Source organism: Harpegnathos saltator, unplaced genomic scaffold (assembly GCF_003227715.2).
Source record: "Harpegnathos saltator strain DR-91 unplaced genomic scaffold, Hsal_v8.6 scaffold45, whole genome shotgun sequence".
NCBI lineage: Eukaryota > Metazoa > Arthropoda > Insecta > Hymenoptera > Formicidae > Harpegnathos > Harpegnathos saltator.
In genome coordinates this window covers 692,482-716,117 of record NW_020230261.1, presented here as the reverse complement: position 1 = coordinate 716,117, position 23,636 = coordinate 692,482, and the positions used below count along the sequence as shown (strand labels likewise).

General features: G+C 45.2%; 2 protein-coding genes across 8 annotated transcripts in view; one reads left to right on the top strand and one right to left on the bottom strand.

The window, feature by feature from the left end:
• The window catches only part of LOC105190298 (octopamine receptor beta-3R), a 160,080-nt gene that overhangs the window by 54,771 nt on the left and 81,673 nt on the right, over window positions 1-23,636 (bottom strand). For 2 of the 6 annotated variants that reach the window (XM_025301820.1, XM_025301819.1), the window contains exon 1: window positions 9,871-11,034. The exons of 3 other annotated variants lie outside the window; for them this stretch is intronic. The gene's annotated coding sequence lies outside the window, so the exon portion shown is untranslated. Of the gene's footprint in view, window positions 1-9,870; window positions 11,035-23,636 lie in introns of those variants that run through there. One more of the 6 variants, XM_011153000.3, reaches the window with a different exon arrangement.
• On the top strand, window positions 21,005-22,483 carry LOC105190297 (uncharacterized). Of its 2 annotated transcripts, none has more exons than XM_011152999.3 (2): window positions 21,005-21,433; window positions 21,552-21,737. In XM_011152999.3, exon 1 carries the CDS (start codon window positions 21,039-21,041, stop codon window positions 21,405-21,407), a length of 369 nt encoding a protein of 122 aa, XP_011151301.1. In that variant the 5' UTR covers window positions 21,005-21,038; the 3' UTR covers window positions 21,408-21,433; window positions 21,552-21,737. The 2 variants fall into 2 exon arrangements, with proteins under 2 accessions (XP_011151301.1, XP_011151300.1); XM_011152998.3 differs by lacking the exon at window positions 21,552-21,737 and adding an exon at window positions 22,319-22,483 and having other exon boundaries at window positions 21,007-21,433.

Below are 23,636 nucleotides of genomic sequence, written 5' to 3'. Positions count from 1 at the left end.
TCACCGGCGGCGGGGCGCGAGGGGGTCGCACTTTTTCACGCGTCCGAAAATGACTTGGGAATGTCGGTTGATCCGTCGTAATAATATTGGGAAGGGAAGAAACGAGGCAATAAATCCTCGCGTGGATGCGGATAATGGCGGCTTTTTCCTGGCGGCCACCAGCGGGAACGGAGCGCGCGCCGGTAATGACAATCGCATCGACCGTGTTACGCATGCGGACGCATTATTATTTGCGCGAGCGCGCGAGTGCATCCGCGAGTGCATGAATGCGCCCGACTGCGGCCGTGTGGTATTATTAACGGCGGCGATCATTACGACGTGAACGACGAAACGCGTCGGCGATTTCTCCCGGTCGCTTTCTTGGAACCGCCGTCGCGTTTCATATTCACGACCGCCGCGTATAATTTAGTTTCGAGACTTCCGGGTCCGGAGTTCTTCCCCTCTTCCCCGCCCTCCTCTCTCTCTCTCTCTCTCTCTCTCTCTCTCTCTCTCTCTCTCCTTGTTCATGAGATTGGACAGCGACGATTTGCGGCTCGCCGCACGACGAATATGCGCGACTCTGTCGCGATGCGTTTGCCGTCCGCGCTCTAACAGTTTCCATTAATCTCGCCCTCCTCGCGTATCCTCCGCTCTCGTATCGATGCCTGCCTCGGGGATTCGTCCAAAAGCGATTATCACTATCGGATCGAGAGCGAAGTATGGAGAGGGTTGAGGAGGGGAGGGGAGGGGAGGGGGTAGCGTAGCCGCGCGTAGCAGGGAGTTCCTGAGAGCGCGAGGCCGTCTTATCCGCGAGGTATCTTTAGACACCGATGTTCCTTCCGATGAACGATGCGCTGTGGATCACGGCCAGACAGGTGACGCGCGTCGTGCAATTTACATGACAGCGCGAAAACGATGCGCGAAAAGAGAGCGTTTCATCCTGTGCCTGCTCGGACGGGAAGTACCAGCAGCGGACCACTCTTTGGGCCGTTTTTATTATCCGGACATTGAAGCACCAATCGTATGTTAATTATAATTATAATTCATTATATTATTGCAGTTTTACATCGATATAATAGGATAATTATATTAATATACGATCAGTATCATTTTAATGAATTGTAACCGTAACACGTGCCAATAATATAACGGTATAATTATAAGGTTATAATTATAAGGAATCCTGATGAATCGTAAATAAAAATGATAAATATGGCAATAGTAATCGCGTGCTGTTGTATTGTGGTATTATTTTGGCGGAACTTTAAAGAGAGAAAGAGAGAGAAGGAAAGGGAGAGTTCCTTAGAAAGAAGGGCAGCGCGAGGCAGCGCTAGAGAGAAAGTCAATCACGGCCCGTAATTTCTGAAGACGCGACAATAACCCCACCGCGGGGGAGGAAGTCGCAGTAGCGAAGTTAATGATCCGCGGCTGATTAACTTTCTGTCAAATCCTGGCGAATTTCGCGGCCGTCGGTTCCAGCAATTGTTGACAGTTTTCATTAACATTCGTGGCGAAGTTGGCGGGGACGACGGCGCGTCGATGACGTATCGGGTGGACGTATCGGATCTCTTCGCGAGAAACTTGGTCGTATCGGGACAACAAATTGAGCGTAACTGCGGCGAGAAGGTACTCGGGCAAGTCCAGGTAATTACTGCAATTTCGCGAGTTCGTATCGTATGTCGTAATCGTCGCGATTGCCAATAACTCGCTCTTGTGAGGACGAAACTGCACTTGGTGCAATAAAGAAGATATACACGTCCTCTCGCTTTATTTTTGGAAACCCAAAAAGTAAATTGCATCGATATTAGAGAGAGGGAGAGAGAGAGAGAGAGAGAGATTAATTATAAAATCTGTAGAAACTCTTCTCTCTTTCCTTTATCTATTTATCTCTCTTTATTTATCTAATTAATTAATTTTTCTATAATAATTTATTCCGTCTCATTAATAATTATTTTAATAAAATGATTTGTTTATTCTATTAATACATTTTTCTGGCTATTTTCTCGCCTATGTCTCGTAATTTTGCCGTTAGAAACCGTTACGAAACGGAGCCATTCGTTCATCGTTTTCATCGTCATATGATCGCATCACCGCATTCCTAATTTCCTAATTTCCTAATTTCCTCTGCGACACGCGAAGGAAAGCCGCGAGCAGCGGCTGGCCAAGCTTCTCCGAGCTTACCGAGCAAGGAGGACACGGCCGAGATCTCGGGGGCGTGCACGTGCACGCGCGCGTCGGTGTGCGGCTAGCGAAATAGAGCAGCGCACTTGAGCGCATTTCATTCATCGTCGAAGCGCGGCTGATGTGTGCTTATTATAGCGTCGTTGGTCTGGCTGACGCGTCTCGTTGCGACTTGACGACGCGACGGACGGGAATCTTCGCGCACATATGCATGCATGCGTGCGTGCATGCGAGTCCGCCGCGTCTCTCGCGTTATCTCTCGTTTCTCCGTTTCGGCGAATACCAAGCGCGAAATCCGGAAAGTTCTCCCGGCACGGTGTGGGCGAGGCTCGCGCGCGTTATCGGGCGGAATAATTTGACGTCGTACGAAAGAGCGACGAGAGAGCGTGAAAAAGTCGCCGCGAGGAAACGGCAATTCTATTCCCTCCCTTGCCCGCTCCTCTTCTCTTCCCTCTTCTGCCCTTCGATCGCCCTTCGCCCCTCCCCCGCGAGTGGTTCAGCTCGTATTAATCGAATTATCGCCGCGGCGCTGATAATTCCGCGTTCCGCCGCGCCGCGCCGCTAGAATCTCGCCAGAAGTTCGCGGCGATAAAAGTTAGCCGGGAACGCCGGCGACGTCGATAGCGACGTCGCCGCGATTTTTCGTCTCGACAATTAGTCTCTGGCGGCGGATAAATAATCGAGTTTTGCCCCTCAAGTTGGAGGGCCACGGGGCGAACTCGATCCGGAACAAAAGTCATTACCGCGCGGCGACGCGCGCCGAAGGCGCGGAGGGAGCGAAGTGGAAAAGAGGGGGGGGGGAAGAATCGTGTTAGCGCTCGTTTTCGTCCTCTCATGAGCGAGAGCGTCGAAAAGAGAAACGAACAGAGAGGGGGGGCGAGAGGGAGGCGATGTAACTTCAACAGTGACGCAGCTTAACGTTATAACGTAACTTTCGGCCCGCATCACGCGTGTAATCTTTTTTCTCCACCCTGCTCCCTCTCTCTCGCGCCCCCGACTGCCGCCGCCGCGTACACTCGATTATCGCTCGTCGGGGAATTTTATTCGCGAGCACTTTCGGAACTTCTCTCCTGCGGTTCGGCTTCGGCTCTCTCTCCTACCCCGTCACTCTCGGTGCGGGCGCGCCGCCCGAACGATCGATTCTCCCTGACATTCTTTTTCTCTCCTTTTTTCTCGTTTCTTTTCGTTCTGTCTCGTTTTGGTTTCCTCTCGCTCTCTTCTCTTTTCATTCTCCTTTTTTTCCCTAGCTCGACTTAATCTTCGACTCGGGAATGTCGCGAGCCCCGACCGCGTTAACGTCACGACGCGCTCGAGCGTGATCACCTTTTCCTCTTTGCTCAGTTTACGTTTACCGCGGCACCCCCGGCGTCTTCTTCTTCATCCCTTCCGCCGTAGTCACTTGTTTCTCTTTAAAATATCGCGAATTCTACCGCGCACTCGTCGTCGTCTTTTCGACTTGCGTACGAGCGAGCGAGAGAGAAATAGCGCGAGTTTCGCCACCTCGTAAAGCCGACGCTAATTGTCTAATAAGTGACGTTATTAAACGCTCGCGTGCCACGAGGCTTCTTTACATCGCGAAGCGCCAAACCGTCGTCCTAAATTAACGAGCGAGAGGATTTCTATTGAAATTAATATACGTTGCGTGGAGGCGACTCGGAGGGCGATAATTGCTACATACGTTGTGTGATGTACCGGGTGTCGCCGAATGCGCGATCTTTCATCTTATCGAGAGGTTCTCTGAGCATCTTAGAGTTGAGGTTTTCAAGACGTCAATGGCTTCCGGCAGTTGGACGCTAATCGATTAAAATCTTGGTTGATTAGAATAATCGGCAAGTCAATAGTCCAAATTGATCACACAATCGTCGTGTATGTAACTGCGAATAATTTAATCGATTGACGGAATTAATTATTAATCGGTGTGCGTTGTCGTGCGATTTAATTCACTCGGTGTTAATTTTGGTTATTTCGGTCAACCAGAGTTTCAGTTGATTAATGCTCAACGTTGGTTTCCGGCAAGCGGCATTGAGAAAGAGCGGGTTCTTTCTTGCAAATTATTATTCTCTCGGGCGAGTAAAAAAAAAAGAACAATGAGGCGATCTACGTTGATCAGTTTTAAATGGATTTTACTCTAGCAGAACTTTAACTCGAGGCTTAGCTATGGAGGTGTATGTTCTGTTGAAAATTGAGAAGCTGCCATAAATCACGACCTCCCTCGATATTTTTAGTAAGACGGAATTGTCCCCAAGCTGCTGGGAGATGCTTTCTCGGCGAAGTGAAGATCGTAAATTCGAGGGAGAGAGAAACTCCTTTATAACATAAACCTCTAAATTATATAATTAATTTCTCAATATTCAATTTACGAGAAATATTTGTATAATTTACTTCCCTTCCGCGGTATTCCAGAGGATTATTCGATTTTCATAAATAATTAATTACTTCCCATAAATAATTTCGGAATTTATTCTTCTCTCTCGAAATGAATATATTATGAAGAGTTACCCTCTAATTTCGGGCTTGTCCATTTAATATTTTTCGACCCGATGTCGGACAGTTCTGTGTTCGAGACACTTTCTCGAGGAAAGAAAGGAGAATACCGCAAGATCGACGTGAGTCAATCTCGCGGCAAGTTACGATCGAGCGGTCCCCGCGTTAATTTCGCGATCATGGGCGCGTGTTAGCATCCCGTTTCTACCAATAGAGGATGATCGAATTGCGGCACTGCCGTCTCCCTTTCTCTTTCGAAATTTCAATAAGGACGCGTACGCGAAGGCACGACCGCCGCTTTGGGCTCGTGTCTCAGGAACGGCTGAAATTTCGAAGGACGACGACAAAGACGACGGCTTATGCAAAGTAGGCGTACAAACAGACGCTGATCTGTCTCGAGGGGATTCTGGAAATACGCTTCTTGTCGTATCACTTTCATTATGTAAGCTTATAAAGCTGCTGAGCTTCTGCCGCCGTAAAACTCGTCTCCGACAAGAATTTAGGCGCGCGACTATACGGAGAAGGAAGGAATTTCCGCTTCGCTCGAGCCGCGACCGCTGCTTTACAGCGAAGCGCATACTTTTCTTCCCGTTCGCGTCAGAAGAACACCGGATGCCTCCGGTTAATCTCGAATCGCCGGCGAGATTCCCGTCTGACCGGCCGACTGTGAGATTAAAAAACTGCTGTTCTGTGTTGAAAAATTGCTCGAAGTTCAAACGGAAGATTGTCGAGCGCTTGCGCACGAAAATGAGCGAACATTTCGATTCTTTCTTTGGGTCCTGGTGAAGCGGCTGTCACGGAAAGCTGCACGCGGAATTCTTGATAAGCCGAAATAATAAATCAGTAATAATGACAACAATAACGATAACGTCATATGGCGATAGTAATAAGGATAATAAAATAATAATAATGAGAAAATTTCGGGCAGTTGTCGCAATTTCACCCTGAATGACCCATCCTGATTCGTCGCGACGTTGGAAAGGTGTTCACTCTATGAGATAACGCGACCTTTCGAGTTTCCCAGATTTTCCTCGGTTTATATGCAAATTGGGGGTCCTGTCACCGCTGGGGTTCCTGTCATCGAGGCCGTCACGGCCAAAACTTGTGAGATACTTCGTTATTAAACGTTAATAAGACCTACTTGCCCGCGACTTTCGAGGATGTTTGGTCTGGGTGAGTGGAAGCGTGAATGAAGGTTAAACGGACGTGAGAAGCAGAAGGTTAGGGGGAGGTGCTTCGTGTAGAGACAGTAGAGCAAGTTCAAGAGAGGGTTGGATTTACATATTGCAATATTCATAGAGATAGAACTAATCGACTGCACGTATAATTTTCGCGTCGACGTGTGCGACAGCGAGCGTTCGTCTTCAACTCTCTTCCTTTTCGTGATGAACGAAAGAAAAGCGAGTCAAAATAACGTGGAAGGCTCTGTGTGCAATCGAATAGCGAAGGTGAGCCAATAAAAAGTGCAGATTATAATTAAAAAAATCTATTCAATGAGTGAGTATTAATAACGTATTTACTTAAATCTACATTCCTTTACTTTTAGGTAGAGTAAATCTCAGCGCTTTTCTTATGAAAGCCACGCATTCAAGAGAATGCATATTTCCTCATTCGACGCAAATGTTTTCCCGCTGTAGAAATGTGTACATTAGTATATATAATGTATAAGTACTTCAAAAATAAATTTTTTTACTTTGTAAATACTTTTTTCCGGTATAAATAATGAAAATAATTAATGTAGGGAGGTAGGACAATTATTTTCTATATCATTTTCTACATTCGGTCAAACGAATGCAGACAGAACGACAAACTATAGATAATGGCGGCGTTATTGACAAATAATTTATCTCGACCCAATTCTAATTCGATCAAAAAGTGAATTGAATTTTATGAACGTCATGCGACATCAAACTTTTCCACTTCGATTCGATCTCGGCGTAAACACAGATAAATATCATTGTATTTGATAGAAACAAAAGTACAAACGGTTCTTGCCAAAAAGGTATCAAACTCCTACGCAGGAGATTTTCAACTGTCGCGGATCGAACCGCAATTTCTGACGTCGCGCGGACATTTGATTGCAATTTCGTGGCAGTTCACCGGCAAACGCTCTCCGCTGCGCGACTGTAAAGTCATCTCCGAAAAGTCGTCCGAAAAGCGAGCCGGGGTGACAAATCGCATCCCCGTCGAGGGGGAAACGCGCGCGGGCCGGCGTGTGACATGCGCTCGGCGCGCAGAAAATCGAGTTGGACGACGCGCTTTTCGCATTTTAATCCCCGTCAGACACGCGGCCAAATTGACGGGTGAAAAGCGCGGAATCGTCAGAGACGGCGTCCGGCCGAGTGCGCGAGACTGCGAAATCCACGAGAGAGAGAGACCGGACACAGATGTTTGTCTCCGAATCCGATCCCGGGTCCGGCGAAGCGCTCCGTCGATATCAATCGGTTTGCCAATCGGCCGTTAACTGAAAGGTTAACTTCGAAGTCACCGAGGCGTCCTCGCATGACCGGCGGATCGCTCGCGAGAAAATAGCCGTGTCCGTGAAGTTAGTGCTTCCAAATGCGAGTTTTTGCGAAATTCCCGCGGCATTCGTTCGCCCGCGTCTGCTCGGAGGTCATTTCTTCTGTCAATCCGGCGAGAAAAATTATAACCGGATCAAAAAATTGTGCGAATGTCGTTATAAGCACCCCTAAGAGCGCGGATTCCTCGATTTATGTATCGGTATCGTTTTCTATCGTCCGCCATTGTCGATCGAGCGATTCTCTTCTTTTTCTTACGCACGCTGCAAACTATGAAGAAAGAAAGGAAACAGGCCATTGCGCTATGAACACCTCCGAGTGTGTATTCTTCAAATTGCGTACCGCAATCGATCGTCCACCCGAGTCGAAGGTTAAATTAAAGCCGCAGTTATTTGTGCGAGCACAGCGCAAGCAATTCTGCAGTAATATTTGCGTAGTTTCCTTTTTCCCACTTGATTATAACATTTTTCGCGAGGTGGACGGAAGGAGATCGTTAATGGATTAACGTGGACGAATGTCGCGCGAGTACCGCGTAAGTTTGCACTCGGGGCTGCTAACTTCGCGGACTTAAATAGCCGCCGTCGACGGCGATCGCGACGCAGCGCGCGGCTGTCAGCCCGTTGAAAGACTTCGCCACCTGCTGTCGGCAACGAGAAATGCGAGAAGCGCTTCGCATCCGGCGCGCGATCGGGGATTTTGTCTATTCCGTTCGTGAAACGAAGATGAAAGGACCGGTAGCGGTGAAAGGAAAGGAATTAAATTTCGCCTCTGGTACTGCTTTTTCCTTTTTCCACTTTTGGCTTCATAATTTTTCACTAGCGGAGCTCCCACGTGTTTCGGGCTTTTTACAATCCGTCTCGCACGTTTGTCTCTTCGGGCTTGCCGAATATTCATTGCAGAAAAAAGAGAAAAATAATCCGCGCGAGTGGGAGCACTTCATCCCGATCGCTTTTACAACTTTCGACTGTTGAACCATAGCTTTTCAACGTCTCCTTTTTTTTTTTTTCCACGCAGTCCGGTGAAACGAACAATTCTCTTTCACCCTTCAGCTTGACCGACATTTATCGGAGAGCCCTTTCTTGACGCGGGCTTTATATTTTTTTTTCATGAAAAGGGAATGAATGAAGCATCAGATTTCTCTCTATCGCCGGATGACGCATTTTAAATTTTAATTTTGAAGTTTACGTAGAACCGCGCACATGCGGAGGTCCATCCGGCGTGCAAAAGTTTAAAACAGGGGAAATAAAAGTTTCACTCGTTTATGTCGTCGGGGGGAAATTTCGGGGACGTGTCGAAACGCGCGCTGAAGCCGTAACGCACTCTCCAGTTCCGGCCAGCAAAAGGGAGTTAATCTTGTCCCGATACTCGTGCGATAGCGCGAGATAAAATTTTCACACCGTGTGGGAATTTTCGTCGTGATGCGGACTATCGTAGACTACCACGGGTGTTTCGAGTGTTTCTGTCAGCCGCGGACGTCACGTCGAGGTGCAAGAATATAACTACTATTCTTTACCTTTCTTCCCCACCTTCGCCCCTGTTTAGCCGCCGAGGGAATTAAATTTACCTCGATGTCTGGTCTTTCCAATTTTACCACGTTTTGTAGTATTTTTTCTAGGCGTAATTTGTTGGTAGAGTTTATCTTATCAAGGAAGGGACACACGCGGTAAATTTTCAATAACAGACCCCGCTTTTTAAAGTATAAATAGCGCGTGTGGAAGGAAAGGGTATAATAAGCATTGAAGCAGAATGTTAATATTTTTGGTCAGTTACGAAATTCTATAGCAATTTTTCATTTTTGTAAAATTTTCCATGCGTACACGCAAAAAAGATATTGTAAATGTCATGTTAAAATTATATTTCTCTTCGCAATATTTTTGTAAAACTGGACTGTATTAATATTGCGCGGCACGAATTACTATAAAAATAAACAAACAAATAATTCAAATAATTACCATATCGGTATAGTAAAGAAATGTAAAAATTGTCTAAGATTTTTAAACAGATAAATAATATCAATATTCAAACATCTTTCTGTAAGTATGACCCAAGATGAGACAAGACTTGTGTGTTGTAATTTTTGCTACAATATTTTCTCCATACATCCGATGGGATGAGATGAGAGGAGGAGGCAGAAGGGGAGAGGAAGGGGTTTAAACCCTCAGCTTGAACCCTTCATAAATTATACCGGTATTATTATGCGAGTTTCGACTATCAGCCCGGGGACGCACCTGAGGGGGTGGCTAGTAACGCACCGCCTTCTCCGCAAGGTTAATCCATCCCCCTTTCAACGCTCCCGCGTAATAGCGTGAGTTAAGCTCTCGCATAATCATAATGGCGTAGCCGTGTAAGTTTGTGACTATCGTCGTTGCGGAGACGCGTGCTCGGTGCTGAATCCTCCTTTCGTCCCGACGTGCTCCCATCGACAGCACGTTTCTCTCGTTCGCTCGTGCTCGATCATCACGATTGTTATTGCGTAAGTTGCCGCATAAGCGGCGAGAGTTCGGCAGTAACCGACGCGTCTCGAGATTAACCCACCTCCCCCCCCCGCCGCCGCCGCCTCCGCTGGAAATCGTCTCGCCATCTTCGCGCAACTATTGCTTTAAACTTGCGTTAAACTTCGACGTAATCGCATAAGACGTAATTCCCGTTAATATTATCCAGCCCGCGAACGCGACCCCGATGTACACACAGCGTGCGCGACACACACCCCCGTCAAGGTTGATCTCCGGAGGGTTGAATTATTCCGAGGACGAGCGGTCCTCGCACGAGCGCGAGCGTGCGAGCCAGTTGGCGCTCGTCGCCAGCTTCCGTCCTTCCGACGCGCATTATCCACCCCGAGGACGCGAGAACGAGGACACCGCGGAGGGTGATTCGCAGAATTAGCAGCGACACCCCGACGCGCATCAACCACTCGCACACAAACACACGCGCCCACAGGCCAGCCGGGCAAGCAACCGACCGACCCAGACCGACCGACACAGACAAACAGACAGACAGGAGACGTACAAAGGTGTGACGTTGTTTGTCCCGCCGTGTCGCATCTATCAGTCTCAACGAAATGAAAAGGCCGTCTTAGCGTCTAGACGCCCGTAACCGCATCCAAGGCCGGCGTCGGGGCGCAGGCGTCCGCCTCCCCGTGCGCGGCGACGCTTCCCGCCAGCCTGTCGCGCGAAGTTCGTCCGCGACGGGCCGACGATGCACCCTGCGAGTCGATACGAGCCGCGGGGGGTTGAGGAAGGAAAAACAAGTCCGGCCGGCGCGACCCGGCGTTTCTTCGTCCCGTCCGCCGCGCCACACCGCCACGTCCGGTCGAGGGCGCGGGGAAACTCGTCTCTCTCTCTCTCTCTCTCTCTCTCTCTCTCTCTCTCTCTCTCTCTCTCTCTCTCTCAGTCAGTCTCACGACGGGACCCTCACACCCTTAATTCTGGGCGCATCTACGATCCCGCACTCGCGATTTTCGCTCGCTGTCATCGAAGCTCCCCCGATCGAGTGGCCGATTTCGGTGCTCGTCGTTCGACGACTGCTCGGAGGAACAGAGAGTGAATTGTACACATACGCACGCACGCACACACTCCAACCACGGTAACGGGACGATCGAGCCTTTACGGCACACCGGTTACGGTAACGCGTCGACGTCGGGTCGATCTCTCTCGCGGGCCGATCGCGGGCAAGGTCGCGGCGAGACCGCCGTCGTCGTCGTCTTCGTCCTCCTCCTCCTCTTCGTCGTCGCCGTCGTCGTCGTCGTCGACGACGATCTCGAGCGGCGAGTGCTGCCTTGACAGGTCGTACATGTTCGGACGACGCCGGTAGACTGAGCGTCGCGACGTCGTGGCCACGGCGCCGCGTTTCCCTCCCCGTCTAACCCTCCCTCTGTCTCCCTCTGTCTCTCTCTCTCTCTCTCTCTCTCTCTCTCTCTCTCTCTCTCTCTCTCTCTCTCTCTCTCTCTCTCTCTCTCTCTCTCTCTCTCTCTCTCTCTCTCCTCTCTCTCTCTTCGTTCGCTGTTTCTCTCTCTCTCTCTCTCTCTCTCTCTCTCTCTCTCTCTCTCCTCTCTCTCTCTCTCTCTCTCTCTCTCTCTCCCTCTTTGCCGCCTGGCTCTCTTTTCTCCGCTCCTCGGCCTTTCTCCTCTCTCTCTCTCTCTCTCTCTCTCTCTCTCTCTCTCTCTCTCTCTCTCTCTCTCTTTCTTACATATATACTCTCCTCTTGCTCTCTTTTCTCTGTTTCTCTACTCCTTTCACCATCCATATTGTATGTGGAAGCTCTTCCCCGTCGCATACTTAGTTCGATTTTCGATCTCCCGTAGACGTCCGGAGGTAAGAATTAGAGTTGAGAAAATATGTCGGAGATCAAAGTTCTGGATAACGGCTGAAAAATTGATCCTCACGTGGCGCCGCGTTTCTCGGCACCCTCGCATGGTACACCTGAGTCTCTCGTGTACGTCGTGTCGGGTCGCCCTGGACACGATCGCGTGTGCGAAAAGACCAAGAGGGTTAAGTACTTGCGGTTCTGAGTAATTTGAAGGCTCCGGAAAGCGAGATTTCACACAGTCGCTTATCTGAGTAATTATTCTTAATATTTTATCTAAGCGGCTATATGGATTACTCGAAGAATCGAGATATAAGGATTGGTTGCATACGTTGATTCGAGAATTTTTAAAGATTAAGGCGTAAGAGAGGACGTAAGAGAGAGAAATATGTTCTAATCTCTTGACGATTAAGAGCATCATGAGAATGCTACATAAAACTATAGTCACAAAGAATATTTTTTGCACAAATGCAACATGTAAATGAAGGACCAAATTATCTTCACACAGAAAAATAAATTAACTGAATATTTTAATCTCCGTAGCAAGCATTTTAATAATTAGAACTACTGTTTCTCTCTCTCTCTCTCTCTCTCTCTCTCTCTCTCTCTCTCTCTCTCTCTTCCCTCTCTCTCTTCTTTCTCTCTCTCTCTTCTCTCTCTCTCTCTCTCTTCTCTCTCTCTCTCTCTCTCTCTCTCTCTCTCTTTCTCTCTCTGAACTGACTGCCTACATGTGTATTTTGCATAATGAATTTATAATCGAGTCAACAAAGTAAATTTATATTTCATACTACATTTCTCTTTCAGAATGTTCTCATTTATTATTATGTTTCCAAACAATTTAATTTGTGTTACGAATAATTCATTATTTTTTACCGCGGACCTCAAAAGTAATAGAGAATTCGTGTTTCAATTTATCGACAAATTCAACAATTAATTATTCTGCAAAAAGGTTGAATATATGAATATATTCCGTTATAAATATATAATAAATATGTGAATACTTTAATTTTTTATTTTAGTTTTTATGTATAAGGTACATGAATATATTTTTACTCCGCTATGAAATTTGAATAACTCGTTCGTAAAGACAAGAGGGTGAAAGTGTCTATAGTTAGAGAAACGTCCAAGCATTGAGATTTTTGTTTAAATTTGAAACTTTTGTTTAAATTGATCATTTTGCAAAGAACGCAAATTCCTAGAAAATTCGTGCTCAGATATCGGCGGTTGCTCTCATCATAAAAAATGTGTGCGGGATTTTGTAGCTAAGGATGCAACGAAAAAGCGCACGTTTGTCATCGCAATCTCGCCATTATCTCGGTTTGTTTGACTCTCATCCGTCATTGTCTCGGTATGGTGTAAAATTGCATATTCGGTATTCTCGCTCGTGCATCTTGCGCAGGGGCGATGCATTGTCCAGGTAAATATTTGCACACACGCGCGCGCGCGAGCGATGTTAATTATGTAATATCAGAAGTGTACGCTTTGTGGTTTGCGCGAAATTACTCGGGCGGAATTTTTGCGAGCTCCTGTCACTCGTGGGCGGTCGAGTTATTTGGGTTGCGCGCGAATGCAACGGAGGGTATAATAATTATAGTAATATTAATAGCGTACGACGACGATTGGCAGAGACGGGATATATAGCACCGAGAGTGAGAAATACGAGTATATCGCCGTCGCAACACAACAGGCAGTTTTTTTCATAAGCGGAACGATCGCGGCTAGCTTCGCAAATAGCTCCGCGGAAGAATACAGCGATCGAGGAAGCCGCGATTCGAGGCAGAGAGAGAGAGAGAGAGAGGGGGAGAGAGAGAGAGAGAGAGAGAGAGAGAGAGAGAGAGAGAGAGAGAGAGGTAGAGGTAGCATTTATGCTTTATTGCTGCAACTTTAGTGGTGTGTATTATACTAATTTATCTCAATGACCGTCGAGTCGACGCCGAGTCGCGCGGATTCTGCTGCGAACCGACGTCGATACGAATACATTGTTGCGGGATGCATTCAGATATTTTACGAATCAGATATAACGGTAATAACGTATTATATATAACTTAATAAAAATTGTTTCACACGATGTAATGATTATATTTTTAAATAGAATAACAACGACAATTGTACTAATAATAAAATTAATGTTGATTAATAAACGATTAATAATAGAAAAAGGAAATAATAGAAAATAATAGGTTACTAATAATAAAGGGAGTAATTTTCGAATATAATAGTATATAATGTATATAATGCTGAACTGCTAATTATCAGTCATCATAACAACAATCGAATAATACACAACTAAACATAATCTTCGATGTAATTGTTATATTTTAAAATAAAACCACAAAGCGACAACAATAATAGAATCGATAATACGTCATTAATAATATGAAAAGAGTAACAGTAGAAAAGAATAACAAATAATTGATAATAATGATAATTTACACAGGCATAATATAATATAATATACTATATTTAATATATAATCTTAAGGTATGCTAACAAGAAAAAGAATTGCTCCTTTTATTCTCATCATGATCAAGAAAATATCTCACGAAGGGGAACACGCGAAGAATTAATCATCGAGTCGTTGATGAACGCTCTTTCTCTCTCTCTCTCCCTCTCTCTCTCTCTCTCTTCTCCACCGAGACGTCGTATTTGACAAATTGTCTGAAAATCACAAGCTTCTTGTATTACCGCGGGACTATATCGTGAACTGTGAGAAGAGAAAAATAAGAAAAGAAAGAGAACCGACAAGATTCGTGTGGGATCGATCGGCGGGGCACGTAATAATGACGGACGGCCTTCGCGCGAAAGCACCGAGGCCGCACGTGTGTTCTTTCGCGACTTCAACTGTTCTCTCTCTCTCTCTTTCTCTCTCTCTCTCTCTCTCTCTCTCTCTCTCTCTCTCTCTTCCCCTCCCTCTCTTTCCCTCTCTCTCTCTCTCTCTCTCACACACACACACACTTCCTCTCTCTTTTTCCTCATCCTGCTCTTCCTCCTTCTCTTTCCCCCTCTCGAAATCACCTTTTCGAGGAGGGTATCGTTTCTTCGAGGGCGCATGCCGCGCGAAACATTACGATCACGCGAAAATCAGACGGTGAGTGCACGCGATGACCAAACGTGCAAGTTTCGCGCGATTCTTCAAGGTCCTGCCGCGGGGGAGCAGCGAGAAAAGAGAACCCACCGCTAACGAGTATCCGACGAGTGAGTGAGTCTTAACGTTATTAAGAATGCGCGAGTTCCGTGCATGCGACACCTACACCTATGGTCGTTTCCGTCGAAATCGCAATGTCGGATTAATGAATCGGCCGTTACAATTAATTCCTCTTGACGCTACGTTCGTGTGATCGCGTGATATTTATCGCGCCATGCATGAAAAGGTGAAATGAGTCGATCAAGGGGCTCTTGTTATTATTATTATAATTAAATTAAGTACACACACACACACACACATACACATGTACAATGCACAAATGCATGTGCGATTATCCCAAACAAGTGACCGATAAATTCCTCGTTATTTCCGCCAATAATCCGCGTCATTTGTCACTCGCGTTACGCTGCTAAATCCCGGCTTCGATCGTTGCAGCGGCAGGACGATGAGAATCGGCTGTCTCGTTGAGTCGCCACCCGGCTCCTCCCCGTCGGCGGCCGCGCGAGACAAGTCTTCCGCGTGCCCCGCGCGAAGAGCCGCGGGGAAACTCACGTAAGTAAGAAGTTTCCGACGATCGCCTGGGAGACGAGAAGTTTTTTCCTCGATCCACTCCCTGTATCCGCCCGCACGCGGCCGCACGAGGAGAAAACGTGAGAAGGAGGAGAAGAGGACTCTCTTAAGCGATTTATATCTTTCTTAAGCGAATTATACAGGGTGGGGAAAAAAGGCTGGACCTCCTGAATAACTTCGGAAATGTGCAAGATCGGAAAAAAATATTGAATACAGAAGTTGCAGGGTTTTAAGTGACGCATCACACAGCAATATTAGCATAACCTTAAACAGCGTCATTAAGGTCATCTAATGCGGGAAGGTCATCTTGAATTTTTTACACGGAGACCCCACTTTTTATTACACTGTCCTTTTTTGCCGATTAATTTGAACAACTTTTGTTTGAAACATTTTTTTATTTGCCTGGTATTTTTTGAGGTATTTAAAGAAAACTTGGTAATTTTTTCAATATTTAGTTTTATTACCGATATCTCGGTAATTATTTATCAGAAGAAAAAGCGGGAGGGGGAGTACTGGACTCTTTTATTTGATCTCAAGGATGTGCTGTTACAATAGCGCTCTGACTTTTGTTAACATGATAGTTTTGAAATTTTTTGGAGTCATCAAGTTATCGACTTTTTTTGCCCCCACCCTGTATGTATATCTCTCTCTGTGTTCGCGAGCGTTTTATCCATGACCAGATGTTTAACTGATACACCGGTTTGAGTCGGGTGCTTCTTGCACCTTCTCTGAGGCCGCTGAGACGCTCGGGGATGCACGGTGAAAGGGCAGCGAAGCGGGCTGCCTCGATACCGCCAATCCCTCGCCGTCGTCGAGAATTGGGAACGGTCTTCCCCATCGAACGTTTTCGTTTTCACCGCTCTTTTTTCCGGTCGCTTCACTTTTTCGATAATTAAAGTCGCCCCGATATCGCGAGGCATAATATAACATCTCGGTATCTCTAGGCGAATTCAATGGCGCGACGAAAGTGCTGAAATCGAGATGTAGTAATCGGACGTAGTTGGAGCGAGATTATTTTTGAATATCGCGGAGCCATGAGATACCCGGTTTTAAATATCGCTTCTGGTCGTGAATTATTCACAATTTTGCCATCGATACACTAACTAATCACGGATTCATGTTCGCGGGACGTTATTCGATCGTTTGACTCGATATTTTTGGTCTGAGAAATGGATGCGGATTGACGAAGAGTTTAAAAAATGGGACACCCTGTATATCGGTTCACACAGCGTCTCACCATGTTCCTTGCCGAGACATTCGCGTCACCCATGTCGTGTGGGTCGTTGGTGGCTGCGTTATCGTTTATCCCGTTTAAATAACACGAGTCTCATAAATTATAAGAATACATTTTGCAATTATGATTAGCTCTGAAATATCAGACGGTCCGAACATCTGAAAGTTCAACACGGGCCACCGGGCTGGCACAGGACTCGTCAGCGCGTTTAATGTCGGCATAACGATCGTTAATTATGCATTATGATGCCAACGCACACGAGATTTGCGTAGCAGCAAATTACCAAGTACAGTTAACGGAGTCTGCAAAAATGGCGGCCGCGCGACTGACAACGAGGAGCCGTCCGCATCGGAGCGACACGCGTATCCGGACTCACATTACTCGCGATATCCTCAGTAGCTCGGTTATCAGTCAGGCTCCTGCACATCAATGGCAATTAGCGCGATAGTCCACGTGCTAAATAAATGATAACGACAATGATGTGCCACGAACAGCGGCCTCAACACGTGCGCCGCCGTGCGTCACGCGTGCGTGACGCACCGATCCTCGCGAGAGGCCGACCTCGCGTATCTGTGTGACAGCGATAATCCCTCATTCCGAGTCCTCGCAAACAACAACTCAAGGCTGTCTCACACCGTTACACGGAGAAACGACGAATGCGGGGTGGCCTACGGCGGACGCGATCGTCCGCGGAGGGAGGGGGGGGACGAACGCCGGTCCAGTGGGGCGGTCGTGTTAATCCGCTGTTCGGGACGCACGCGATTTCGAATAGTTGGGGGTGGCAGGCGGGCGGGGAGGGGGGGGGGTTGCCCCCTCACGTATGCAACGAGTGTGTGTAACCTTTTGGTACGCAGAGGCGGGCGTAATAGCCTTAACCCTTTGCGGCCCTGCGTCGAGCTTACCTTGACACCGTGTCTCATTTCCATCGATTTTGCAAAGCGTCATTTTATTCGTTATTAGCAGCGCGCGCGTCCGGTATAAATATATTATTGCGAATGAATAGTCGTTGCCGTAAACGCGACGGTTAAGTGCTGGAATATCGAAACAAACGCAAATTATGCAATATCACGGCGGCATAAATGGATTTCCACGGACCGGTCGAGAGGAGAAGTCAAAAGCAATTCGGACCGCGAAGGATTAACATTTATAAAGCCTCGGAGCCAGCGGGATTCATCGGTAGCGCGCGGCGTGTCTACATATTTTTGTGCATTGTTAATTACTCAGAGAAACGCTACTGCTGATATCTCACGCGTTGCTTCTTCTTTTCATACTGATCTTGTATTTTGCGTCACTTCTATTAAACAATATCGGGATATCGTTTCTTCATCGAGCAATCAACAGCCATAATGCACGAATATGCAAATACAATAGTCTACAATAGTCTTAATTCCTCGTGGTCCTGCGTCGAGTCTACCTCGACGTCAATCCGTAGAAATGACATTCGGTTTTAATCGATTTTAGCTAAATCAACATTTCACTTCGTCAACAGAGAATATATTCAATATAAATAGATTACTGCAAATATATGTTATTGCATTAATTTAATATTGGAATATTGAAATAAGCACAAATTACGCGATATTAGCGCGAAGTAAATGTATCTCCGTAGATCGGTTGAGAAGAGAAGCCGAAAAGCAATACGAGAAATAGACATTTATTAATTATGCTCATAATCACACCAGAGCTTCTTCGATCGCACGCGTTGCGTTTACATATTCGCACATTCTGACTGCCAGTTATTTTAAAAACTTATCCAATCATAATTATTAAAAAAATATTATAAATTATTATCCATTAAAAAAATTAATTATCAAACAATAATATTAATTACAGGAAAAATACTGACGCGATTTAAATATGGACGCGATATCGCGTGTGCATTATTTCTTCTCCTCTTTGTATCGATTTTATATATGTTTTACGTAATAATATAACCGAGAGATATTTTTCATTGTCGTTCCGTCGCGTAATCAGCGGCGACAATGCATGAGGGTGCAGGCGCAACGCGTATAATCGAAAAAAATTCCAACGACCCTGGACTTAGTAAATGTTAAATCTATTATGCTGGTCCGTGTGTACATACGTGTTTTATAATTCAGCTACACTCGGTTATACATTCGGTTACATTTCATTTGCATTCGCTCGCAGACCACCGAGCTGCTCACATGGAAACTGCTCGTTCATTGTGACTGGCTACCTAATTGTTACGCGAGCCGGTACAATGGTACATATGTTCCGACTCGATGACGCATTCCGACGTATAATTTGTATTTCCCGATTTGATTATGTTCTATTTGGCTTTGAGAGTGTACATTAAATTCTCCTTCCCCTCCCCCTCTCCCCTCTCATCCCCCTACTTCTCTCTCTCTCTCTCTCTCTCTCTCTCTCTCTCTCTCTCTCTCTCTCTCTCTCTCTCTCTCTCTCTCTCTCTCTCTGTCTGATTATCTTTTAACCGAATTATGCGCATTCTGATATTCGCGGAAAAGCCGGGGTTGGCGAAACGCGAAATCATCCAGCGTGAGCGAATGCAAGCTGGCGTCACTCCTCGTCGGTGCAAGTGGGCGGATTTCGCCGGCCGCGAAGCGCATACTCCCGCGACTTCGAATTAACGCCGTTGAAATGATTCAGCGTTTCCTTCCGCCGCTCCCTAAATATCAGCGTTTCCCCCGCCCGAAGCGGCGACGTGTACGCGCGTGATGTTTTTTGCGCGTGATCGTAGTGAGAACGTGAATGATACTCGGAACAATAAAAGTGCATATCTGTCACGGAAAAACGTGTGTTCTTTATCGCTCGCCGGAAAAAAAGGCGATCGCACAAAACTCGCGACCGCACGATTTTCGTACGTAGAATTTTCCGTCGTGGTAAACAGGTTTGATTGACCGTAACAGCTACGGGGCGTTATTTATTCGTAGGTACGACAAGACCGTGTGTGATTTATCTATCTATTTCGGGAAATGATGTAATTTTGTACGATCGTTTTATATAAAAATGGAGAGAATATCCTGTCGCTATAAAACGTCGTAGCGACGTATTTTTTTATAATAAGTAATAATAATAAGTTTGGTAATAATAATAAAATAGTAACAAATGCATGTTGCAATGGTAGATAAACATGTAGCGAATAAACATTATCTTTTGGAATATATATATATATATATATATAAAAAAATATTCAATTGTATTTATATTATAAATATATTTAAAACAATAAGAGAGATGTGGCGTAAATTTGATAACGGGATAAAAATTGAGTGACCGACATTGCGAATGCGACGAATTTTGAGCTAAAAATACATTAAAATATAAAAGAAATGAGAAAGAAATTAAAGATACAGTCAATGACAGAATGATCGCAAAACTTCTCCATGCGATTTTCATCTGCTTAAAAAGAAAAGCTGTTGCTTCAACATCTCTCCTTCTCGAGTTTTAGTCGTTCGACGAGAATAAGGGAAGATTAAAGGCAGAATCGTGTTTACTTTTCCCCCCTTTCGCTCCTTCAATCATCCCTAATCAATCTCTACACAGTGTAAGGGTGACTTTCACTAAGCTCCGATTAACCTAGTCGTCGATTTAAAGCCGCTGTCTCTCAATCAAGTATTACCTGTTCTTACCTCGTTAAAAAATACAGATAAAGTGTGAAATTAGTTAACAAAATTATAAACCGTTTAATTATATATTGCTAGACGGCAAAATATATACCTGGAAACTAGCACCAGCATTTCCGCTGGTTATTTATCAGTCACATCTAACTTCTTCAAGAAGCATTAAATTTTTTAAAATTCTAATATTGCTTGCGAAATATAAAATGATTGTCACCTTACATATCTTTGAAATATAAAAGTAGGAAAAACATTAATCAATTATTATTATTTATAAATTATTTATTAAGATATTTACAAGGATAATAGTCGTCACATAACCCCAATAAACATTACTGCGGATAAAGATTCCCACAAAATTCCACAGGAAGGAGGAAAGTTTCGTTACATGATTGGCAGATTTCACATTGATGTCGCTTTAAAGTTCAATCGTTTTCTTCTGATTTTAATAAATTCATCCCGGAAGAAGTTAATCAAAGTTCACTGGAAGCCATTCTACAAGGGTGACACTCCCGCTTCTGATTAAACTAATCGACGATTAATTCAGTTGTTAACATGAAAAATAAAAGACTATGAAAACTAATAAGAAATTGTCGAGCTCTCCCATTGCTAAAAAACTGAGATTCAAAATAGTCACCAGTCTCTCAAGTATCGGGAAAATTTCGGGAAATATTAAATGCCTTATTCCGTCGACATACACAGAATATCACGAGTGCACTAATTGCTAATTATTATTCGACGGCAAATTCCATAGTTGGGAATTTCTATCGGCGATTCTACCAGTTCGACATCGATTAGACTTCGCGAGGAGTCCCCCGAACACGACAGTCGCGCCCGCTCACGTTGGCATCTTGCGGCTAACTTTGCCGGCAATAAAGACATATCTTCGCCGCTCAACCCGCGTATAATTTTTTATCCGCGTGATAATGACAATTTTTTGTCGCCGAGCACGAACGGCCGGTCGCGGCGGGTATAAAACGCGGCGAGCGCGTAAAATTGCGCCGGAGTGGTAAGAATTCGTCACCATGAAGAAGGTTCCGATTTTTTTGTTCATCGCTCTGCTCGCCGTGGCCCTCTTTGGGCGATTTACTTTGGCCAGCCCATCAGCCAACGCCGACGCCGACGCCAACGCCGAGGCCAATCCCGCCGCTATGGCCGAAGCTTTTTCAAATGCTCTAGCCGCAGCTATGGCAAGTGGCAACGCTGATGCTCTCTCTGAAGCTGTTGCATATGCCAACCCGAAAGCCTGGGCTAGAGCCGTAGCCGACGCATTAACCCTTGCCAACGCCGACGCTGATTCCAATGCTTATAGTTATGCTATTCCAGACGCCTGGGCTAACGCCATAGCCTACGCATTGGGCATGGGTGAAGCCAATGTGAACGCCAACAAATAGACCGATAGCAGAGCTACCCTCTTCACGTAAGTTTTCTTCTTCCGTTGTCTCTTCTGCTATTTACCGCCGATTTACATGTCGCGACGTGATGTGCGCTTAGAGAGCTTTTCTGCAGAGGTTTGTGAAAGTTTACCGGATTTCCAGGGATTCTTTTATATTGACACCTCAGTGGCCGCCGTCATGTACGTTTCATGGCATCGTTTCATTTGACGCCTTATCGCCTTATTGGGAAATATTACAATTAGAAGTATTGTTGATGGGAACGGTCTCCGAATGTCTCTAAAAATGTTAATATTGTAAGATTGTCATATATACAACGACGATTACAAATGTTCTTCTAGAAATGTTTTATTTTCTACCTGTTATTTTGTTGTATTTGTATATGTTTGTAAAATGTCTATTACTTTTATACACTAGACGATATATTTTATTTCACGTCTGTGAAATGGATTTTCCCCTCGGTTCTCGGTGAGATCGATGAGATCATTGACGATCCGACGGACTTTCACGAGCCTGTGGAAATCGGAAATCGGATTGGGAGTATTTTAAAGAACCGCGCGCGGTCTTTCGTGCAGTTCGCGCGCGCCCGCGAAATGTCGTGTCGTGTTCGCGCAGCAACGTGCGAAACATTCAGGTTGCTCGGTAAACCGACGTCTCATTCGGCTGTTTTAATTAATTCAACGGTTAACGGATTTAGACTAACCGGAAAACGCGTAGCCGTAATTATTTCGAGTTTATGCTGCTTGCCGGTTGAAACCGAGTCGGGAAACGCGTCGCGCGCTTCGATCGAGTCCTGCACTCGAAGACGGAATAAATTCAATTATTGCGCATTATCACGTGAGACGAAATTTCGCGTTCGATTTAATTGAAGTTTTTAACGGGACGTTCGTGTCCTGCTCTGTCTCTTCCAGTTAGCGCTAGCCACGTTGCTGTTTGCACATCACAATATCATTAAGGGTTAAAATTCCAAGAGGAGGATCACTATATATCTACGATTGCACGATTTTATGTAATGTAATTGATTGTACTCATAAAGCAACGGACAAAAATAAATAATGAAACTAAACGAAACGAAACGAAAATGTGATAATTATTTGAAATCGCAGGCGTTAAAATTAAATATTGCATAGTGGCGGCTGTCGAGAATATTATAGATTTTTCTTCGTATAAATTTTTTCAATTTTATTTTATTTTTTTTTTATGTTTTCTGATAGTACAGAAACAGACTCAATAAACGACACACGCGGGCCAAACTAATTGTTAGTGTTCTTGAAGTCGCTGATCACGAATCTGAGCTCAGAATTTGTAATCAGCGAGCAAGAAGTCCTCGAGATTGAGTTTCGTCGAAATCGAACTATTTTTATTTTATCTCTGCCGTTTGGGGCACGAAGAATAAAATTTTGCGCGCCGCGTAAAGGATTAAGCGAGGCGAGATTTTATCACGTAAAAGTGTTTACAAGAATGGCTGCTATCATCTTGACAGCCAGATGCTCGCTTAACATTCGCGACGCGTGCACCGCTCGCATTGATAAGACATGTCGCGCGCGATTCTTTTGTTACTTACGAGGCGCGGCTCGCGTTGACGTATAAAAAAACCATGACGCGGTTCGAAATATCGAAAGGAGGTCTGACGTCGGTCTTCGAGATGTATTTAGCCATTACGTGATTCGCAACGCTGCTGTTCGCCGCAATAATTTTCGCCCTTGTGAGTCAGAGGTCGCGTCGTGAGTCTGTCGCAGTCGTCTCCTAATATTAATTAATCGAATTAACATTTAAGTTTATAATCCAAGGATTAATAGTTAAGCCGGGGAATTTGTTCCATCTATCAAGTGGAAATATTGTATCATTAAATTAATATTTAAACTTATGATCAAGGGATTAATCATTAAACTGAAGATTAACTAACTAAGGGAATTAATTTATTCAGTTTAAATGGAAACTTTCTTTTGTCCTCTCGTCTTATAAAAGAATCGTCGCGATTGCAACGTACTCGGATTTCTCCGGGAAGTTTTGCCGTGTATATACAAGCCGTTCGAAAATTCGCGTCATTTATCTGACAGAAGGGGTTCTCTGAGCGATTGAGAATAAATTTTTCCGCAGTGAAAACGTCGAAGTATCGATAGTTTCCGAGATAAAAGCGATTGCGGTGAAGCAGGATTCTTCGTGAGCTGAAACTTTCCGGGCGACTGCATGGATAACAAAGTTATTGTACTCATTTAATTCTTCCAA